General features: G+C 52.3%; 2 protein-coding genes across 4 annotated transcripts in view; both read left to right on the forward strand.

The window, feature by feature from the left end:
• SH2D3C (SH2 domain containing 3C) overlaps positions 1-7,778 on the forward strand; it is a 32,363-nt gene extending 24,585 nt beyond the window's left edge. For both annotated transcript variants that reach the window (XM_068990393.1, XM_068990474.1), the window contains 6 exons: positions 1,389-1,924; positions 2,886-3,001; positions 3,933-4,104; positions 4,660-4,771; positions 5,142-5,348; positions 7,211-7,778. In XM_068990393.1, the coding sequence (XP_068846494.1) occupies positions 1,389-1,924; positions 2,886-3,001; positions 3,933-4,104; positions 4,660-4,771; positions 5,142-5,348; positions 7,211-7,386 (1,319 nt within the window). In that variant the 3' untranslated portion in view covers positions 7,387-7,778. The remainder of the gene's footprint in view (positions 1-1,388; positions 1,925-2,885; positions 3,002-3,932; positions 4,105-4,659; positions 4,772-5,141; positions 5,349-7,210) is intronic.
• Positions 7,779-11,106: 3,328 nt separating this feature from the next.
• TOR2A (torsin family 2 member A) lies at positions 11,107-15,114 on the forward strand. 2 transcript variants are annotated; one of them, XM_068980227.1, is made up of 5 exons: positions 11,107-11,273; positions 11,867-12,132; positions 13,085-13,260; positions 13,938-14,065; positions 14,385-15,114. In XM_068980227.1, the coding sequence occupies exons 1-5, from the start codon at positions 11,123-11,125 to the stop codon at positions 14,627-14,629; spliced, it is 966 nt and encodes a 321-aa protein (XP_068836328.1). In that variant the 5' UTR covers positions 11,107-11,122; the 3' UTR covers positions 14,630-15,114. The 2 variants fall into 2 exon arrangements, with proteins under 2 accessions (XP_068836328.1, XP_068836337.1); XM_068980236.1 differs by lacking the exon at positions 13,938-14,065.
• Positions 15,115-15,246: the final 132 nt, after the last annotated feature.

Genomic DNA, 15,246 nt, shown 5'->3' on the forward strand with positions numbered 1-15,246 from the left:
TTCCATTACAGTGTTTGATCCTGTGTGCTTCTTCCTCTTATCTGAGAGACATGCCCTGCAACAGTGGATACTAAAACGATCCATGTTGACATGCAAAACATAGCCATGGCTGGTTCATTCTGCAACAATTCATTGAGTCCCTGTTGGATACCAGGCACTGTGGATGTGGTTTCCATGCATTCTCTTGAATGTTACTGAGTCTGGTAACAAGTGAGGAGCCACTTGACCAGGCCCTGTATTGCCTGGGATTTAATGTATCCCTGATTCCAAATGGTGGGATTCAACTGGACTGGTCAAGGCTTGCTTTACTTATTTATTTTTTCTTTTAAATAGATCTTTTCAGAGAAGTTCTACATTCACAGCAAAATTGAGCAGAAAGCAGAGAGCACTGTACACTTTTTTTAAATACGAAGATTATTTCTACTGTAGAAACATGCCACTACTGAATGAAACATGTTCATTTCTGGAAGAAAAAAAAATAATGTTTTCAACAGGCCATACCACATATTGTCCACATGGCAGGCAAAGCGTGCAGAGGGGCAGCCCAGGGGAACCTTTGCTGGGAAATGCCCTGTTGCCATGTAGCTGTCCATGTGGGTTGTCACCAATTCTTCTCTAACCATGGGCCCACCAGCTTGTCGTAACTGCCAACTTGCCTTCCAAACAACACCCCTGAGTGTAAATGTTAAGATGCTGTGCCACAAATTATTTATTGGACAACTTCTAAGCAATGTGGCACAGGGAAGTACCCAGGAGTGAGGATTCGACACCTGGTTTTGAATCCCAGCTCTATCCTTTGCCGGTTGGGTGACCTTAGGCAGGTCAGGTGGCTTCTCTGAGTTTCACTTTTCTCATCTGTAGAATGAGGATCATAAAAGTACTCATGCACAGGTTGTTGAGAGGGTTAAACAGATTAAGGGGCGGAGAAGGATCTCGCAGGCAGTTAGAACTCAATAAACATCACCTCTAATTTTGGATGATGGTTTTACTGTTTTGACCGGTGTAGCTCCAGCATGTCACCAGCTCCCAGAACACATGTCCTCAATAAATCCTTATTATTAATTCATCGAGAAATGATTCCACACAGTGAACTCCAGCAAGTGCTTAGCTTCTCTGAATCACAGAAAGCTCCTTCAAGTAGCTCAGTGGTTCCCCAAGGCTGCAGCAGCCTTAGGGTAAGAAAGTCTGACCCCCCGGGGTCCAGGGAATTTGAGAATATCACTGAGGGCTGGTCAATGTGCCAGTGTCAGCTGGGCCTGGCCTGGGTGCAGGGAGGTGGGATATCAGCCCTGTAGGATGGGTGGAGCTTGTCCTCTGGGAAGGCGGTGGGGGAACCACACTGGCTAGGGAGTCATGGTAACTAGTTGTCTGTCTTTATTTCCCTGCAGTGACCCGTGTCCACGCCGCCCCTGCCGCCCCCTCCGCCACAGCGCTGCCCGCCTCCCCTGTCACGCGCCGCTCCAGCGAACCCCAGCTGTGTCCCGGAAGTGCCCCAAAGCCCCACGGGGAGTCGGACAAGGGCCCTTACTCCAGCCCCTCCCACACCCTCTCCAAGGCCTCCCCATCACCATCGCTCAGCAGCTACAGTGACCCGGACTCTGGCCATTACTGCCAGCTCCAGCCTCCTGTCCGTGGCAGCCGAGAGTGGGCGGCAGCTGAAGCCTCCAGCCGCCAGGCCAGAAGCTATGGGGAAAAGCTTAAGGAACTGTCAGAAAATGGGGCCCCCGAAGGGGACTGGGGCAGAACCTTCACAGTCCCTGTTGTGGAAGCCACCTCTTCCTTTAACCCGGCTACCTTCCAGTCGCTGTTGATCCCCAAGGATAACCGGCCACTGGAGGTGGGCCTCCTGCGTAAGGTCAAGGAGCTGCTGGCAGAGGTCGATGCCCGAACACTGGCCCGGCACGTCACCAAGGTTGACTGCCTGGTAGGTGCTGGGTGCTCACTGGGGCAGGGGTATACCTCTGTCCTTTGGCTTTGGGACAGGGGTCAGGGTGGTGAGGAGTTGGCCCCCACATCCCGAAGTAGAGCGACTGGTCCTGGATCCTGACTTCACGGCTGCCCTTTACTCGCTGTGTGACTCTGACTAATCACTACCTCTCTGGGCTCCCATTTTCCCCTTGAAAAAAAAAAAAAGCAAAAGCGGAGATATTCTTGCTTCCTCCAGATGTCAGTTTGGCATTGGAACTGAGGAGTCCTGAAAACTAGTGGTGTCTGGCTCCCTAGGACACTTTTTGAGCTCGGTGAGAGTCGGTCTGGCCGGTCCAGGGACTATAAGAGGCCGGACTCCCCACCCCCACCCACCTAGTAGACAAAACTCATTGTCTAGGTCCATAAATTGTTAATGCCTGGGCCTTTGCTTTGAATGAATCCTGCCCATCTAAGGATCCTAACTTGATCTACGCCTCAGTTTCTCCCTCTGAAGTTTGGTGTGTGTGTGTGTGTGTGTATTAGGGAGGGGAACACTGATTATTTGGTCACACTTGTCTCTGAGCTCAAGAAGGAAGAAAAGAAACAGTGCTGAGATGCGGCGCTGTGAAGAGTGCATGAAGGCATGAAGGCATGAAGGAAGAAGCCCTGAGTTCTAGGTCCAGTGTGTGACCTAGGACAATCCCTTTCCCTCCCTGGACCTTATTTCTTCTGGAATAAGAGTGTCCTGGGCACCTCTGGCACATGTCAGACCCCATTGGGCATTTTCCCATTTATCCTGCGTTTCATAGATGGGGAGAGTGAAACTCATTTGCTCCATATCAGAGGGTTAGTCATAAACCTGGAATTCAGAGCCGGCTTCCCAGCCAGGCTGCCCTGCTAGATAAAGCTCTCTGACTCCCAGATGTCTTAGGCCAGCCCTGACAGGAAATTAATCAGCCCTCTGGGCGTCCTTGTAGGTTGCTAGGATACTGGGCGTTACCAAGGAGATGCAGACCCTAATGGGAGTCCGCTGGGGCATGGAGCTGCTCACTCTCCCCCATGGCCGGCAGCTACGACTAGACCTGCTGGAAAGGTAAGCGCGTGCACACGGGACTCACCGGGAACCAACCCCCTGGACTACCTCGCTGCTCTTTACTGTGGCCTGTTGGCCAATCACAGTCTCTCACCCCAGATCATAGCCACGCCCCCTATCCCAGTGACCAATTGCTCCTGATATCCAGTTCATTCAGTCAGTTCACGCTTTTGCAACCCCCCGGTGGACTGCAGCACGCCAGGCCTCCCCATCCATCACCAACTCCTGGAGTGTACTCAAACTCATATCCATTGAGTCGGTGATGCCATCCAACCATCTCATCCTCTGTCGTCCCCCTCCCCTCCCGCCTTCAGTCTTTCCCAGCATCAGGGTCTTTTCAAATGAGTCAGTTCTTCGCATCAGGTGGCCAAAGTATTGGAGTTTCAGCTTCAGCGTCAGTTCTTCCAATGAAAATTCAGGACTGATCTCCTTGAGGATGGACTGGTTGGATCTCCTTGTAGTCCAAGGGACTCCAACACCACAGTTCAATTCTTGAGTGCTCAGCTTTCTTTATCCAGTTCCAAGTAATCCTGGTTTCCCAAAGACTGAGTCCTTTATCTCCGAATTCACTTTCTGTATCCTCTTGACCGACCACAATCTGTGAGCCTTGGCCCGCTCATCAGCTCCGGCTTCTCTTCTTTCTTTTCTTAGAACAGCTCTGTCGGATGATTTCCGATGATTTCCACTGATCGGTCACACGGTCCTCAGCCTGGCGCTCAAGGGTCTCTGTTCCCGCCCCTGACTTATACTGACCAATCAGAACCCCTTAACTTTGCTTTACCCCCGCCCACACTCTGGCCGCGCCCCCTAATCTCAGTGACCGGTTACAACCTCTCACTTCTGGCTCTATCCTCCGCCCCTCGGTGCCCAACCACAGGGACCCCAACCCTAGATCCCTAGCCCCGCCCCTCTGACCCGACCGCTCCAACAGGTTCCACACCATGTCCATCATGCTGGCCGTGGACATCCTGGGCTGCACAGGCTCTGCTGAGGAGCGGGCAGCGCTCCTGCACAAGACCATCCAGCTGGCAGCCGAGCTTCGAGGGACCATGGGCAACATGTTCAGCTTTGCTGCGGTCATGGGTGCCCTGGATATGGCCCAGGTACTGAGGGGCCCACGTAGCACTGGACATAAGCTAGTCTCTGTTGCGAGGAGCCCTGATATTTGTCCCTTTGGGACGGCTGTCTATTGAATCAGGAAGAACTTGAGGACCTTTTAGGCAGCATTGGTGACAGAGTAACTGGGAGAACTGAGTCCTTTAGGTGCTGACCTGCTTCTAAATAAAGTCTTTCCCTTTCCCTGCTCTCCGTTTCTCCACCTGTAAAATGACTGAGGAACATTATATGAGTTGAAAGAATAAAGTGGCTAGCGTTTAGCAAGCACTGACTATGCACAAAGTACATTGAGTACTTAGAAACACTGATTCCTTAAAGCAATCTCATGAGGGGAGTGCCTTTATTGTCCTCTCTGAGCCTTAGTTCCCTCATATGTAAAATGGGTTGTTGCAAGGACTTCATGGGAGACCTGTGAAAAGCCATCAGCCCTGTCCCTGAGACCTGAATGGTGATTATACTAATAATTATTATCCTACATCTGGGTGTTGGCTCAGCATACTGGCCTCTTCCCTGGCTATTCGCTCATAGTCTGATCTCCCTAGATTGCCCGGCTGGAACAGACATGGGTGACCCTGCGGCAGCGACACACAGAGGGTGCCATCCTCTATGAGAAGACTCTCAAGCCATTCCTCAAGAGCCTCAATGAGGGCAAAGGTACCTCCCCCATCTTGCTGTGTGACCTCGGACGGGTTCCAGCCCTCTCTGGGCTGCCCAGACTCTCCCAGTAGGTAGGATGTTGAGGGCTTGACTGAGCTCTGTGCAGGCCATTCTTACGCTCACTTTCTGCACCTGGCAAATGTGTGTGCTATGTCCAGGTCCAGCCTCAGCCTCGGGGCTGGGCCAAGGTGCAGTGGGTTCAGCTGGAGGAATCCAAAGGGGGGCGTTTGTCTCATGAGTCACAATCCTGGGGGCTCTCTCTGGGACCTCAGGCAGGGCCCTTCCCCTAACACATCCTTGGTTTCTGGACCTTGGTGGACGGTGGGTTCCTCTGAGAACTCTAAACGCCATGCCTCCCTCCCTGCAGAAGGCCCCCCGCTGAGCAACACCACGTTTCCTCACATCCTGCCGCTCATCACTCTGCTGGAATGTGACACGGCCCCCGCCGAGGGCCCTGAGCCCTGGGGCAGCACGGAGCATGGCGTGGAGGTGGTGCTGGCCCACCTGGAGGCCGCCCGCATGGTGGCACAACATGGCGGCCTGTATCACACCAATGCCGAAGTCAAGCTGCAGGGTGAGTCACTGGTTGCATCTGGGGGGCAAGCCACCGCTGATGGTGCAGCCTGGGCCTCCCTCTGCATAACTGGCTCTCCCTTCTCCTCCAAACATCCCTTCAGATTTGCCCACCCCTCTTTGCTGCCCCGTCTCCTTGACTTCTTCTTTTTTTAATTTGTAGGATAATTGCTTTACAGTGTTGTATTGGTTTCTGCCTTACAACAACATGAATCAGCCATAAGTATACATACGTCCCCTGCCTCTTGAACCTCCCTCCCCATCCCATCCCGCCTCTCCAGGCTGTCGCGGAGCACTGGTTGAGCTCCCTGCGCTATACAACTTCCCACTAGCTCTCTGTTTCACATATGATCATGTACATGTGTCAGTTACTTTCTCAATTCATCCCACCCCTCCCTGACTTCTTTTTCTCACCCCTTTTCTTCACTCATTCAGCAGTTTGACAAGTAATTGTTAGTGGCAGGCACCAGGTCAGCTTGGGGGACACAGAGATGATTCAGAGAGCACAGTAGCTGTGTATCTTTGCTTCTCTGAGCCTCAGCTTTCTCATCTGTGAAGTGGGCATCCTGACAAGCCCACTTTACAAGGTTGTTTACAAAGCACTTGGCCTGGGACCCTGGGTCTGAGGCAGACTCACCCTGTCTTCAAGGAGCTCTCAGTTTAATCAGAAAACAAAATGCCTTCTCATGGAAGAAACAGAGATAATGGCTTCAGACAAGCTACCTTTTACTTCTTTAGGCAATATTTAAGTCACAAAAGTTCACTGTAGACAAACTGGAAATAACAGCTGAACAAAACCCAGATAAAACAAATCCCCAACAATTAGCTGATGATTGGTAAATGTCGTTTTGGTATACGTCTTTCCTGTCTTTCCTCAGAAAGAACAAAACAAAACAAAAATTTGTTTACATTTACTTACAGAATGTGTATATATTTCTTATGACAAATTTTGGAGCTTACAGAAAAATACAGAAAAGAAAAGAATCACCCAGTATCTTACCCCAAGTTAGCAGTGATATTTTATCTTCTGGTTATTTTATTGTTTTTTAATATTTATTTATATATATTTATTTATTTGGCCACACCAGGTCTTAGTCGAGGCACACAGGATCTTCCATCTGCACTGTAGGTTGTGGCGTGTTTAGTCGCAGCATTTGGAATCTTCTAGTTGTGCCATGTGGGATCTAGTTCCCTGACCAAGGATTGAACCCAGGCCCCCTGCATTTACCAATCTTAGCCACTGGATCACCAGGGAAGTCCCTCTAATCATTAAAAATTTTATATTGCAGGGACTTCCCTGGTGGTCCAATGGTTAATAATCCGCCTTCCAATGCGGGGGATGCGGGTTCAATCCCTGGTCGGGGAACTAAGATCCCACATCCCTCAGGGCAACTAAACCCGTGAACCACAACTACTGAGCCCGTGTGATGCAGGGAAAGAACCCACTTGCCGCAATTAAGAAATATATTTTTTTTAATTATTGAAAGTGAAAAGTGAAAGTCGCTCAGTTGTGTCCGACTCTTTGCGACCCCATGGACTATATAGTCCATGGAATTCTCTAGGCCAAAATACTGGAGTAGGTAGCCTATCCCTTCTCCAGCGGATCTTCCCAACTCAGGGATCAAACCCAGGTCTCCTGCATTGCAGGTGGATTCTTTACCAACTGAACTATCAAGGAACAGTAGGACAAAGACCAGGTGTTAAACTGCTTGGTTGTGTTCATCCACAAACCTTGTGGGATCCCTGGCAGAGGTCGGGGGAGGTCCCTTGGAATGGGGCCCTGAGGGATGTGGTGGCTCCGAGTAGGAGCCCCAGCTTCCCTAGCTGGATGGTGGTCACCTGACCCCGTACCTCTTCCTACAGGTTTCCAGGCCCGGCCGGAGCTCCTCGAGGTATTCAGCACGGAGTTCCAGATGCGCCTCCTATGGGGCAGCCAGGGCGCCAGCAGCAGCCAGGCCCGACGCTATGAGAAGTTCGACAAGGTCCTCACTGCCCTCTCCCACAAACTGGAGCCTGCCATCCGCTCCAGCGAGCTGTGACCCCCATGGACCCTTCCCCTCTGCAGCTACGGGCAGCAATGGGAACAGAAGGGCACACACCTTGCCCCAGAGCACCCCAGGGACACTGTGACCAGCCTGAGAATATTCCAGGTTCAACTCCAGGATCTCCTGTGCACCTCCAGGGTCTACACAGACTCTGGGCTCCGTCCTACCTGCTCCACACTCACCAGGCTTCCCTTCAGGAAGAACTGGAACCCCCGTTTCTCCCTCAAGTTTCTGCTTCTCCCCTTCCTGCTGAGGGTGCCCTGTGCTTGAGCCACAGGAGGCTTCTTATACCTCCTCACTCTTCTCTGGGCATCTGTTCCCTTTACTCCCCCCCGCCCCCCCGCCCACAATTCAAGCCTGACACCAAGGCCTCCCTCTGGCTGTAAATACATCCATCTGTTCTGTAAATATATGTATAGAAACCATGTTCTTTCTTTCATATAATAAACTTTTATGACTCTTTTTTTTTTTCTGTCTCTCAGGGGGCTTTGGGGTGGAAGTGTCTTTTCTCAGGTGAAAGGTGGAAACAATTCATTCAACAAATACTCATTTTGCACTTGACACATTTCTAGATTGTACCAGGACCCAGAGTTACAGCCAATACCAACACCCAATCCCTGTCCTAGAGTCTTAACCACTTGGACCACCAGGGAAGTTCCATAATGGGTTTTCAGTGATCATTTATCAATTACTTTGAGAGCCGAAACACTCCGTGTGCCTGTATCACCATTCCTCACAGGCCAGAAGGGGGATAAATAGCTAATTCCCACCCGTAGGAGAACTGCTGACCTGTGCCAGTTCCTTCCCCATTCCCTGCCTCCAGAACCCGAATGTACAGTCCAGCATCCCAGATGTTTGGGGATGGAAGGGCTTTATGAAATCTAAGATTCCAGCTTCCTTCAGGAAAACAGAACTGGAGGGAGAAGGGACTTTCCCTGAGTCATGGCAGCAGAATGAGGAAGGCTGGAATGGGGGCATCCTGACTGGAAGTTCTTGCTTTTTCTCAACAGTGGGAACTACTCACTTCTTTTCAAGTTTTGGAATATGGCCCCAAAAGTGTGTGTGTGTGTGTGTGTGTGTGTGCATGTGAGGTGGGTGGGGCAGGAATCTTTGAGGAGGGCCTAGAAGGCAGTTGTCTTGATTCCATGGGCAGAGGAGGAGGGCAGTGTGCATCACCACCCCACAGTAGGTTGGAGGCCTGGGGAGCCTGGTCACTGAATTTGAAATGTCTGGGGCCCTTTGCTTCATGAAACTTTGACCAAGTTCAGTTCAGTTCAGTTCAGTCACTCAGCCGTGTCCAACTCTTTGCGATGCCATGAACCGCAGCACGCCAGGCCTCCCCATCCATCACCAACTCCCGGAGTCTACCGAAACCCATGTCCATTGTGTTGGTGATGCCATCCAACCGTCTCATCCTCTGTCATCCCCTTCTCCTCCTGCCCTCAATCTTTCCCAGCATTAAGGTCTTCTCAAATGAGTCAGCTCTCCGCATCAGGTGGCCAAAGTATTGGAGTTTCAGCTTCAGCATCAGTCCCTCCAATGAACACCCAGGACTGATCTCCTTTAGGATGGACTGATTGGATCTCCTTGCAATCCATGGGACTCTGAAGAGTCTTCTCCAACACCACAGTTCAAAGGCATCAATTCTTCGGCACTCAGCTTTCTTCACAGTCCAACTCCCACATCCATACATGACCACTGGAAAAACCATAGCCTTGACTAGATGGACCTTTGTTGGCAAAGTAATGTCTCTGCTTTTGAATATACTATCTAGGTTGGTCATAAGTTTCCTTCCAAGAAGTAAGCGTCTTTTAATTTCATGGCTGGATTCACCATAGGCAATGATTTTGGAGTCTAGAAATATAAAGTCAGCTACTGTTTCCCCATGTATTTGCCATGAAATGATGGGACCAGATGCCATGATCTTTGTTTTCTGAATGTTGAGCTTTAAGCCAACTTTTTCACTCTCCTCTTTCACTTTCATCAAGAGGCTTTTGAGTTCCTCTTCACTTTCTGCCATAAGGGTGGTGTCATCTGCATATCTGAGGTTATTGATATTTCTCCCAGCAATCTTGATTCCAGCTTGTGCTTCTTCCAGCCCAGCGTTTCTCATGATGTACTCTGCATATAAGTTAAATAAGCAGGGTGACAATATACAACCTTGACATACTCCTTTTCCTATTTAGAACCAGTGTGTTGTTCCATGTCCAGTTCTAACTATTGCTTCCTGACCTGCATACAGGTGTCTCAAAAGGCAGGTCAGGTGGTCTGGTATTCCCATCTCTTTCAGAATTTTCCAGTTTATTGTGATCCACACAGTCAAAGGCTTTGGCATAGTCAATAAAACAGAAATAGCTGTTTTTCTGGAACTCTCTTGCTCTTTTGATGATCCAGTGGGTGTTGGCAATTTGATCTAAAACCAGCTTGAACATCTGGAAGTTCATGGTTCATGTATTGCTGAAGCCTGGCTTGGAGAATTTTGAGCATTACTTTACTAGCATGTGAGATGAGTGCAATTGTGCGGTAGTTTGAGCATTCTTTGGCATTGCCTTTCTCTGGGAGTGGAATGAAACCAAGAGAGGCTGGATAACATACTGCATTAGAACTTAGGCAGCAGCCAGACTTGGGTTCAGTTCACTAGTTGACTGGCCTTGAATAAGGGGCTTAACCTCCTGGGCCCAGATTTCCTCTTCAATAAAATTGGGTCAATAACAGAACTGATCCCTTTGGGCTATTGTTAAAGCACTTAGCGCATAGTAGCTGCTAGGTAAGGGGCTGCCATGTTTCATATGTAATGGATAAATATATATATTTTTGGCCATGCCCGAGGGTTATGTGAGATCCTATTTCCCCTGCTAGGGATCAAAACTGTGCTCCGTGCAGTGGAAGCACGGAGTCTTAACCACTGGACTATCAGGGAAGTTCCATAATGGATTTTCAATAATCATTTATTGATTACTCTGTGAGCCAAAACACTTCATGTGCCTGTACTTCATGGAAGTATCGCCATCCCTCTGATGAGAGGTACTGTTATCATAAGATATACAAGGGGCATGCATTTGTGCTAAGTCTCTCAGTCGTGTCCAACTCTTTGTGACACCATGGACTGTAGCCCACCAGGCACCTCCTTCTATGGGATTCTCCAGGCAAGAATACTGGAGTGGGTTGCCATGCCCTCCTCCAGGGGATCTTCCCGACCCAGAGATCGAACTTGCTTTTCTTACCTCTCCTGCATTGGCAGGCGGGTTCTTTACCACTGGCCCCACCTGGGAAGCCCAAGATATACAAGGCACCATATGTTAAAGGCACATAATAGGTACTCACCAAAAGCTATTAGCGCTCTTTTCTCATATAAAAAGGCGAGGGGTGGGGAGAGCACAGAAAAGGCGCTTTACAAGGTACTGCACAAGTTTTTGCTACAGTTGTTACGTCACCCTTGGTAGTCATAATCCGTCATTTATTATTCTTTCGGGGCTGTGATGGTCCCTCAGTAACCGTGGCCATGGAAACGCAGTGCGCAGTCCCGGATTGGACGGTTCGCGGGCTCCCCCTGGAGGCCGCCTTGCAAAGCCTACCGGGGGGACCACGGGGAGGGCTTTGGAGACGGGAGCGAAGGGAGCTGGGAGTTGTAGGCCGCAGGAGGTGGCCGCCGCGGAACGATGCACGTCGGGAGTCGTAGTTCTCGGCAGAAGCGGTTGGCGGCTCCAGACCCAGCTTCGGCCTCACCCGGATGGCGGCTGCGACGCGCAGCTGCCGGCCCTGGGGCTCGCTCCTCGGGCTGATCTGGCTAGTCTCGGCCGCGGCCGCCTCCTGGGATCTGACTTCGCTGCGCTGCAACTTCGGCTCATTCTGCGAATGTGACTTCCGGCCCGACTTGCAGGGTAAGGAGCCTAGACCGGAGAGCCGGGCGGACTAGGGGAGACCTTAGATCCCGGGGTTGTGCCGGGGCCACACGTGGAGAGTAGACCCAAGGGCAGACCCCACGAGACTTCCAGACGGCCCGAGCTGGAAGTGGGCCCGGCGTTGAGGGACCCTGAGAGCCTGGGGCACAGGAGTTGGGGCGAGGGTTTAGGGATGCCTGTTTGGAAGTCAGGATGGAGAGATGCCTTTGACAGCAGAACCCTGGGTGGTGGTCGAGGGTGGGTAGTTTAGACCTCCGCACTGGACTGGCCCATCAGGGGAGAAGCCTGCCTTGAAGGTGGGCAGGAGTCTGGGGCCGACCCTCTTGACAGCTGGCAACCATTTAGGGCTGAGCTGCGATCCAGAGGGCCACCTGGTGGGGGGGCTGCAGAGCTGAGTCAGCCTGAGGCAGAGGACACCCGCCACCCCCCCTCCCCACCGCCACCCCCGCCCCGCCAAGGGCCTCACTCCCTTGGTCCCAGAACCCAGATTCCCAGACATGACTTTCCGCCTGAAACTGTTCCGCTGCGGACGTGTGTCCTCATCTCCGACACTGTTATTCTTGTGGCCCTAGGTCTGGAGTGTGACCTGGCCCAGCACCTGGCGGGCCAGCACTTGGCCAGGTCGCTGGTGGTGAAGGCGCTGAAAGCTTTCCTGCAGGATCCAGCCCCCACGAAGCCGCTGGTCCTCTCTCTGCATGGCTGGACCGGCACTGGCAAGTCCTATGTCAGCTCCCTGCTGGCACACTACCTCTTCCGGGATGGCCTCCGTAGCCCCCACGTGCACCACTTTTCCCCAGTCATCCACTTCCCCCACCCCAGCCACATGGAGCGCTACAAGGTAGGCGGGTGGTGTCCTGGCCCACCCTCTGCCGGCACTGTAGGGTGACTCCACTAGGGTGGGAGTGAGTCCTGAGCCCAGAGAGGGGAATCCCTTGGCTCCAGGCAACACAGCCAGTTAACAGCCTCAGCCTTCAGGACCCATCCTAAACAAAGCTGAGGGTGCTATCACCTGGCAGGGAGTTCTTGATTTAATACCTGGGGGCCAGTAAAGTACCTTCGTGCCAGGGTTGTTGTGAGGGACGTGGGATTATAGAATCGCAGGTGTTATTTATCAAGCACTTACCTTTGCCAGACAACCTGCATTGTCTTCTCTCTGTAAAGACCTTAGAGTAGGGGCTTTTGAGGCTGAGTAAGCACTCAGGAAATATTAGCTCTTTCGACTATTGTTGTTGATTGCAAGGCACATTCCAGGGTGATCTGTCTCAGCTGTCACACTCTGTTTTGAAGGTCAGGGAGCAGGAAGGTGCCTTCCCCTTTTCTAGAAAGCAAGAGGTGTCAGGGAAGGAGCCCCCTGACAAGGCAGGTGTGAGGCCTGGGTCTGTGTCCCTGTTCTCTTGTTGACTTGCTGTGTGAGCTTGGATTTACTTTCTGCCCCTCTCTGGGCCACAGTTTCACCATCAGCCTCATTAAGGGATTGGTGCTCTTTGGGAGACCATATCTTCCCGAAAAGATGAATGCTTTTTAATATTTATTTTCAGTTATTTGGCTGCATCTGTCTTAGCTGCAGCATGCATGAGCTTTGATCTTTGTTGCAGCACATGAGATCTTTAGTTGTGGCATGTGGGATCTAGTTCCCTGACCAGGGATCGAACCTGGCCCCCTGCATTGGGAACACTGAGTCTTAAGCCACTGAACCGCCAGGGAAGCCCTGTTAATTCTTGTTTTGGGCAGGAATCTGGGGTTGGGGAAGCAGCTCCAGGCCCCCTCATACTCTCGCCTCTCTCCCACAGAAGGATCTTAAGAGCTGGGTGCAGGGGAACCTCACTGTCTGCAGCCGCTCCCTCTTTCTCTTCGATGAGATGGACAAGCTGGCCCCAGGCCTGATAGAAGTCTTACGACCTTTCCTGGGCTCCTCCTGGGTTGTCTATGGGACCAACTATCGCAAAGCCATCTTCATCTTCATCAGGTGGGGCCAACTTTGCAGTGGGCATTGGTGCAGGAACACTTGTCAGAGGTCTCAGCTATCCAGTCTGATCCCATGGTCCCATAGCAGAATACTGTCCCCCCCCAGGGCCCATTTGGGTTCCCCGCACAAAGTCCCCCGTACCCTCACTGGTGACACCGTCATTCAAGGTGTTTAACTCCCCTTTGACATTCTCAAAGCCTGGGTTCAGTCTCTTCATCCTAATTTTTTTTGTGGCACTCCTGCTGGGTTAAGAGTTTTCCCTCTTTTGTGGCCAAGAGGACACAGGCCTGGGAAAAACAGGACTGGGAACCAGTCCCACCTCTGAGAGTCCTAGCTGTGTTTCTTCAGGCAAATCACTTCACTTCTCTGAGCTCCCATCTCCTTTTCTGAACAGCAGGGCCAATCTTAATGCCCTACTGTCCTCCTCGAGGCTGAGTGAGGGAAAGTAGGTGAGGGACTGTTAATAGAAACTGTAAAGTGCGTGGCGCAGATGGACAGAATTCCGGGGTCGCGGTTATGGATGAGCTCAGGAGAGGGAAAGCGGTTCCTGGGGCGTTTTGAGTGAGTTTGGCTCCTGCTGGCACTGAGCTGGGCCCCTGGTTCATGTCCCCTGAGGAGGCATGTGGGAAGCCAGAGCTACATCCTGCCCTCACTGTCTGCGTCCCCCATGGTTTTAGTAACACCGGTGGCGAGCAGATCAACCAGGTGGTGCTGGAGGCGTGGCGCAGCCACCGGGAACGTGAAGAGATTGGCCTGCAGGAGCTGGGGCCGGTCATCTCCCAGGCTGTGCTGGACAACCCGCACCGTGAGTTCAGCTGAGGACCCCATGCCAGAGGGGCTTCCAGACTGGGGTCTCACTCCCAGATCACACCCAGGGCTGGGCTGGACTCCCTGGGGGTGGGCCAGGCTCTCCCAGGTCACATGCTCAACTCACCGACCCAGTATTTTCCAGCCCAGGCTTTGGCGCTTGGGGATGAGGGACAGCCTCCCCCGAGCCCAGCCCCCAAGCAGGGCTGGGAGGATTCAGGTCAGCAACCTTCCTGCATTTCCTTCCCTTGAGGGGTGGGCGGGGGCCTGGCTGACCCCTGTGAAGCACAGCCTCTTCCCATGGCTCCGCCCTGCAGATGGCTTCTGGCGCTCGGGCATCATGGAAGAGCATCTCCTGGACGTCCTGGTGCCCTTCCTGCCACTCCAGCGGCACCATGTGAGGCACTGTGTACTCAACGAGCTGGCCCAGCTGGGCCTGGAGCCCAGGGATGAGGTGGTCCAGGCCGTGCTGGACAGCACCACCTTCTTCCCCGAGGACGAGCAGCTCTTTTCCTCCAATGGCTGCAAGACGGTGGCTTCCCGAATTGCCTTCTTCCTCTGACTCTCCCAGGGGGCATCCCTGTCCTCCTCTACCTGGCCAGGCCATGAAGGAAAGCCCTGGACCCTCTGCCGGAGGGTCTCTAGTCCTGCAGAGTGGGACCCAGAGCATACTGTGAAGATGAGGAGGGCTGTTGGCTGGGCCGTGAGACAGAAGGCCGGGGCAGGCCCTGGCTCTTCACTGGTCTGAGGGCAACTTGGCCTTTGCCTCCTTCCTCAGGGAAATCACCGGTCACCCCAGAATTTCAAGGAGCCTTGACTGCAGCCTGAGCCTTCTTAAAGTGTGAATTGTAACTCAGGGACAGTGGCTCGTGGCTGCTCCCTCCTTTCTCGCTCTGTTCCTCTGGCCCTTGCCCCAGTACCATAACCCCATGGCCCACACCGCCCCCCCAACCCCTCCGTGTCCCCATATGGTAAAACCAGGCTGAGACTTCTGCCTCCGTGAACAGAGGGACTCAAGTTCACACTGGAGCTGAGCTTTTCAAGTTTTTAATTTTGTACATGAAGAGAACAAATACAATAAATTTGGTCACGGGACCAGAGGATGTTGGCCCAGGTTTGATTGCTTCTGAGGGAGGCTGCAGCGTGGAGCAGAGTGGGGAGAACTGCCCTGCACTGCAG

Source organism: Capricornis sumatraensis, chromosome 1 (assembly GCF_032405125.1).
Source record: "Capricornis sumatraensis isolate serow.1 chromosome 1, serow.2, whole genome shotgun sequence".
Classification (NCBI taxonomy): domain Eukaryota; kingdom Metazoa; phylum Chordata; class Mammalia; order Artiodactyla; family Bovidae; genus Capricornis; species Capricornis sumatraensis.

Excerpts from the sequence above, each read along its gene's own strand:
- TOR2A (XM_068980227.1), top strand. The coding sequence starts at position 11,123 with ATGGCGGCTGCGACGCGCAGCTGCCGGCCCTGGGGCTCGCTCCTCGGG. Across the intron at positions 13,261-13,937 it reads GCCATCTTCATCTTCATCAG|TAACACCGGTGGCGAGCAGA; the intron begins GTGGGGCCAACT and ends CCATGGTTTTAG. Across the intron at positions 14,066-14,384 it reads TGTGCTGGACAACCCGCACC|ATGGCTTCTGGCGCTCGGGC; the intron begins GTGAGTTCAGCT and ends TCCGCCCTGCAG.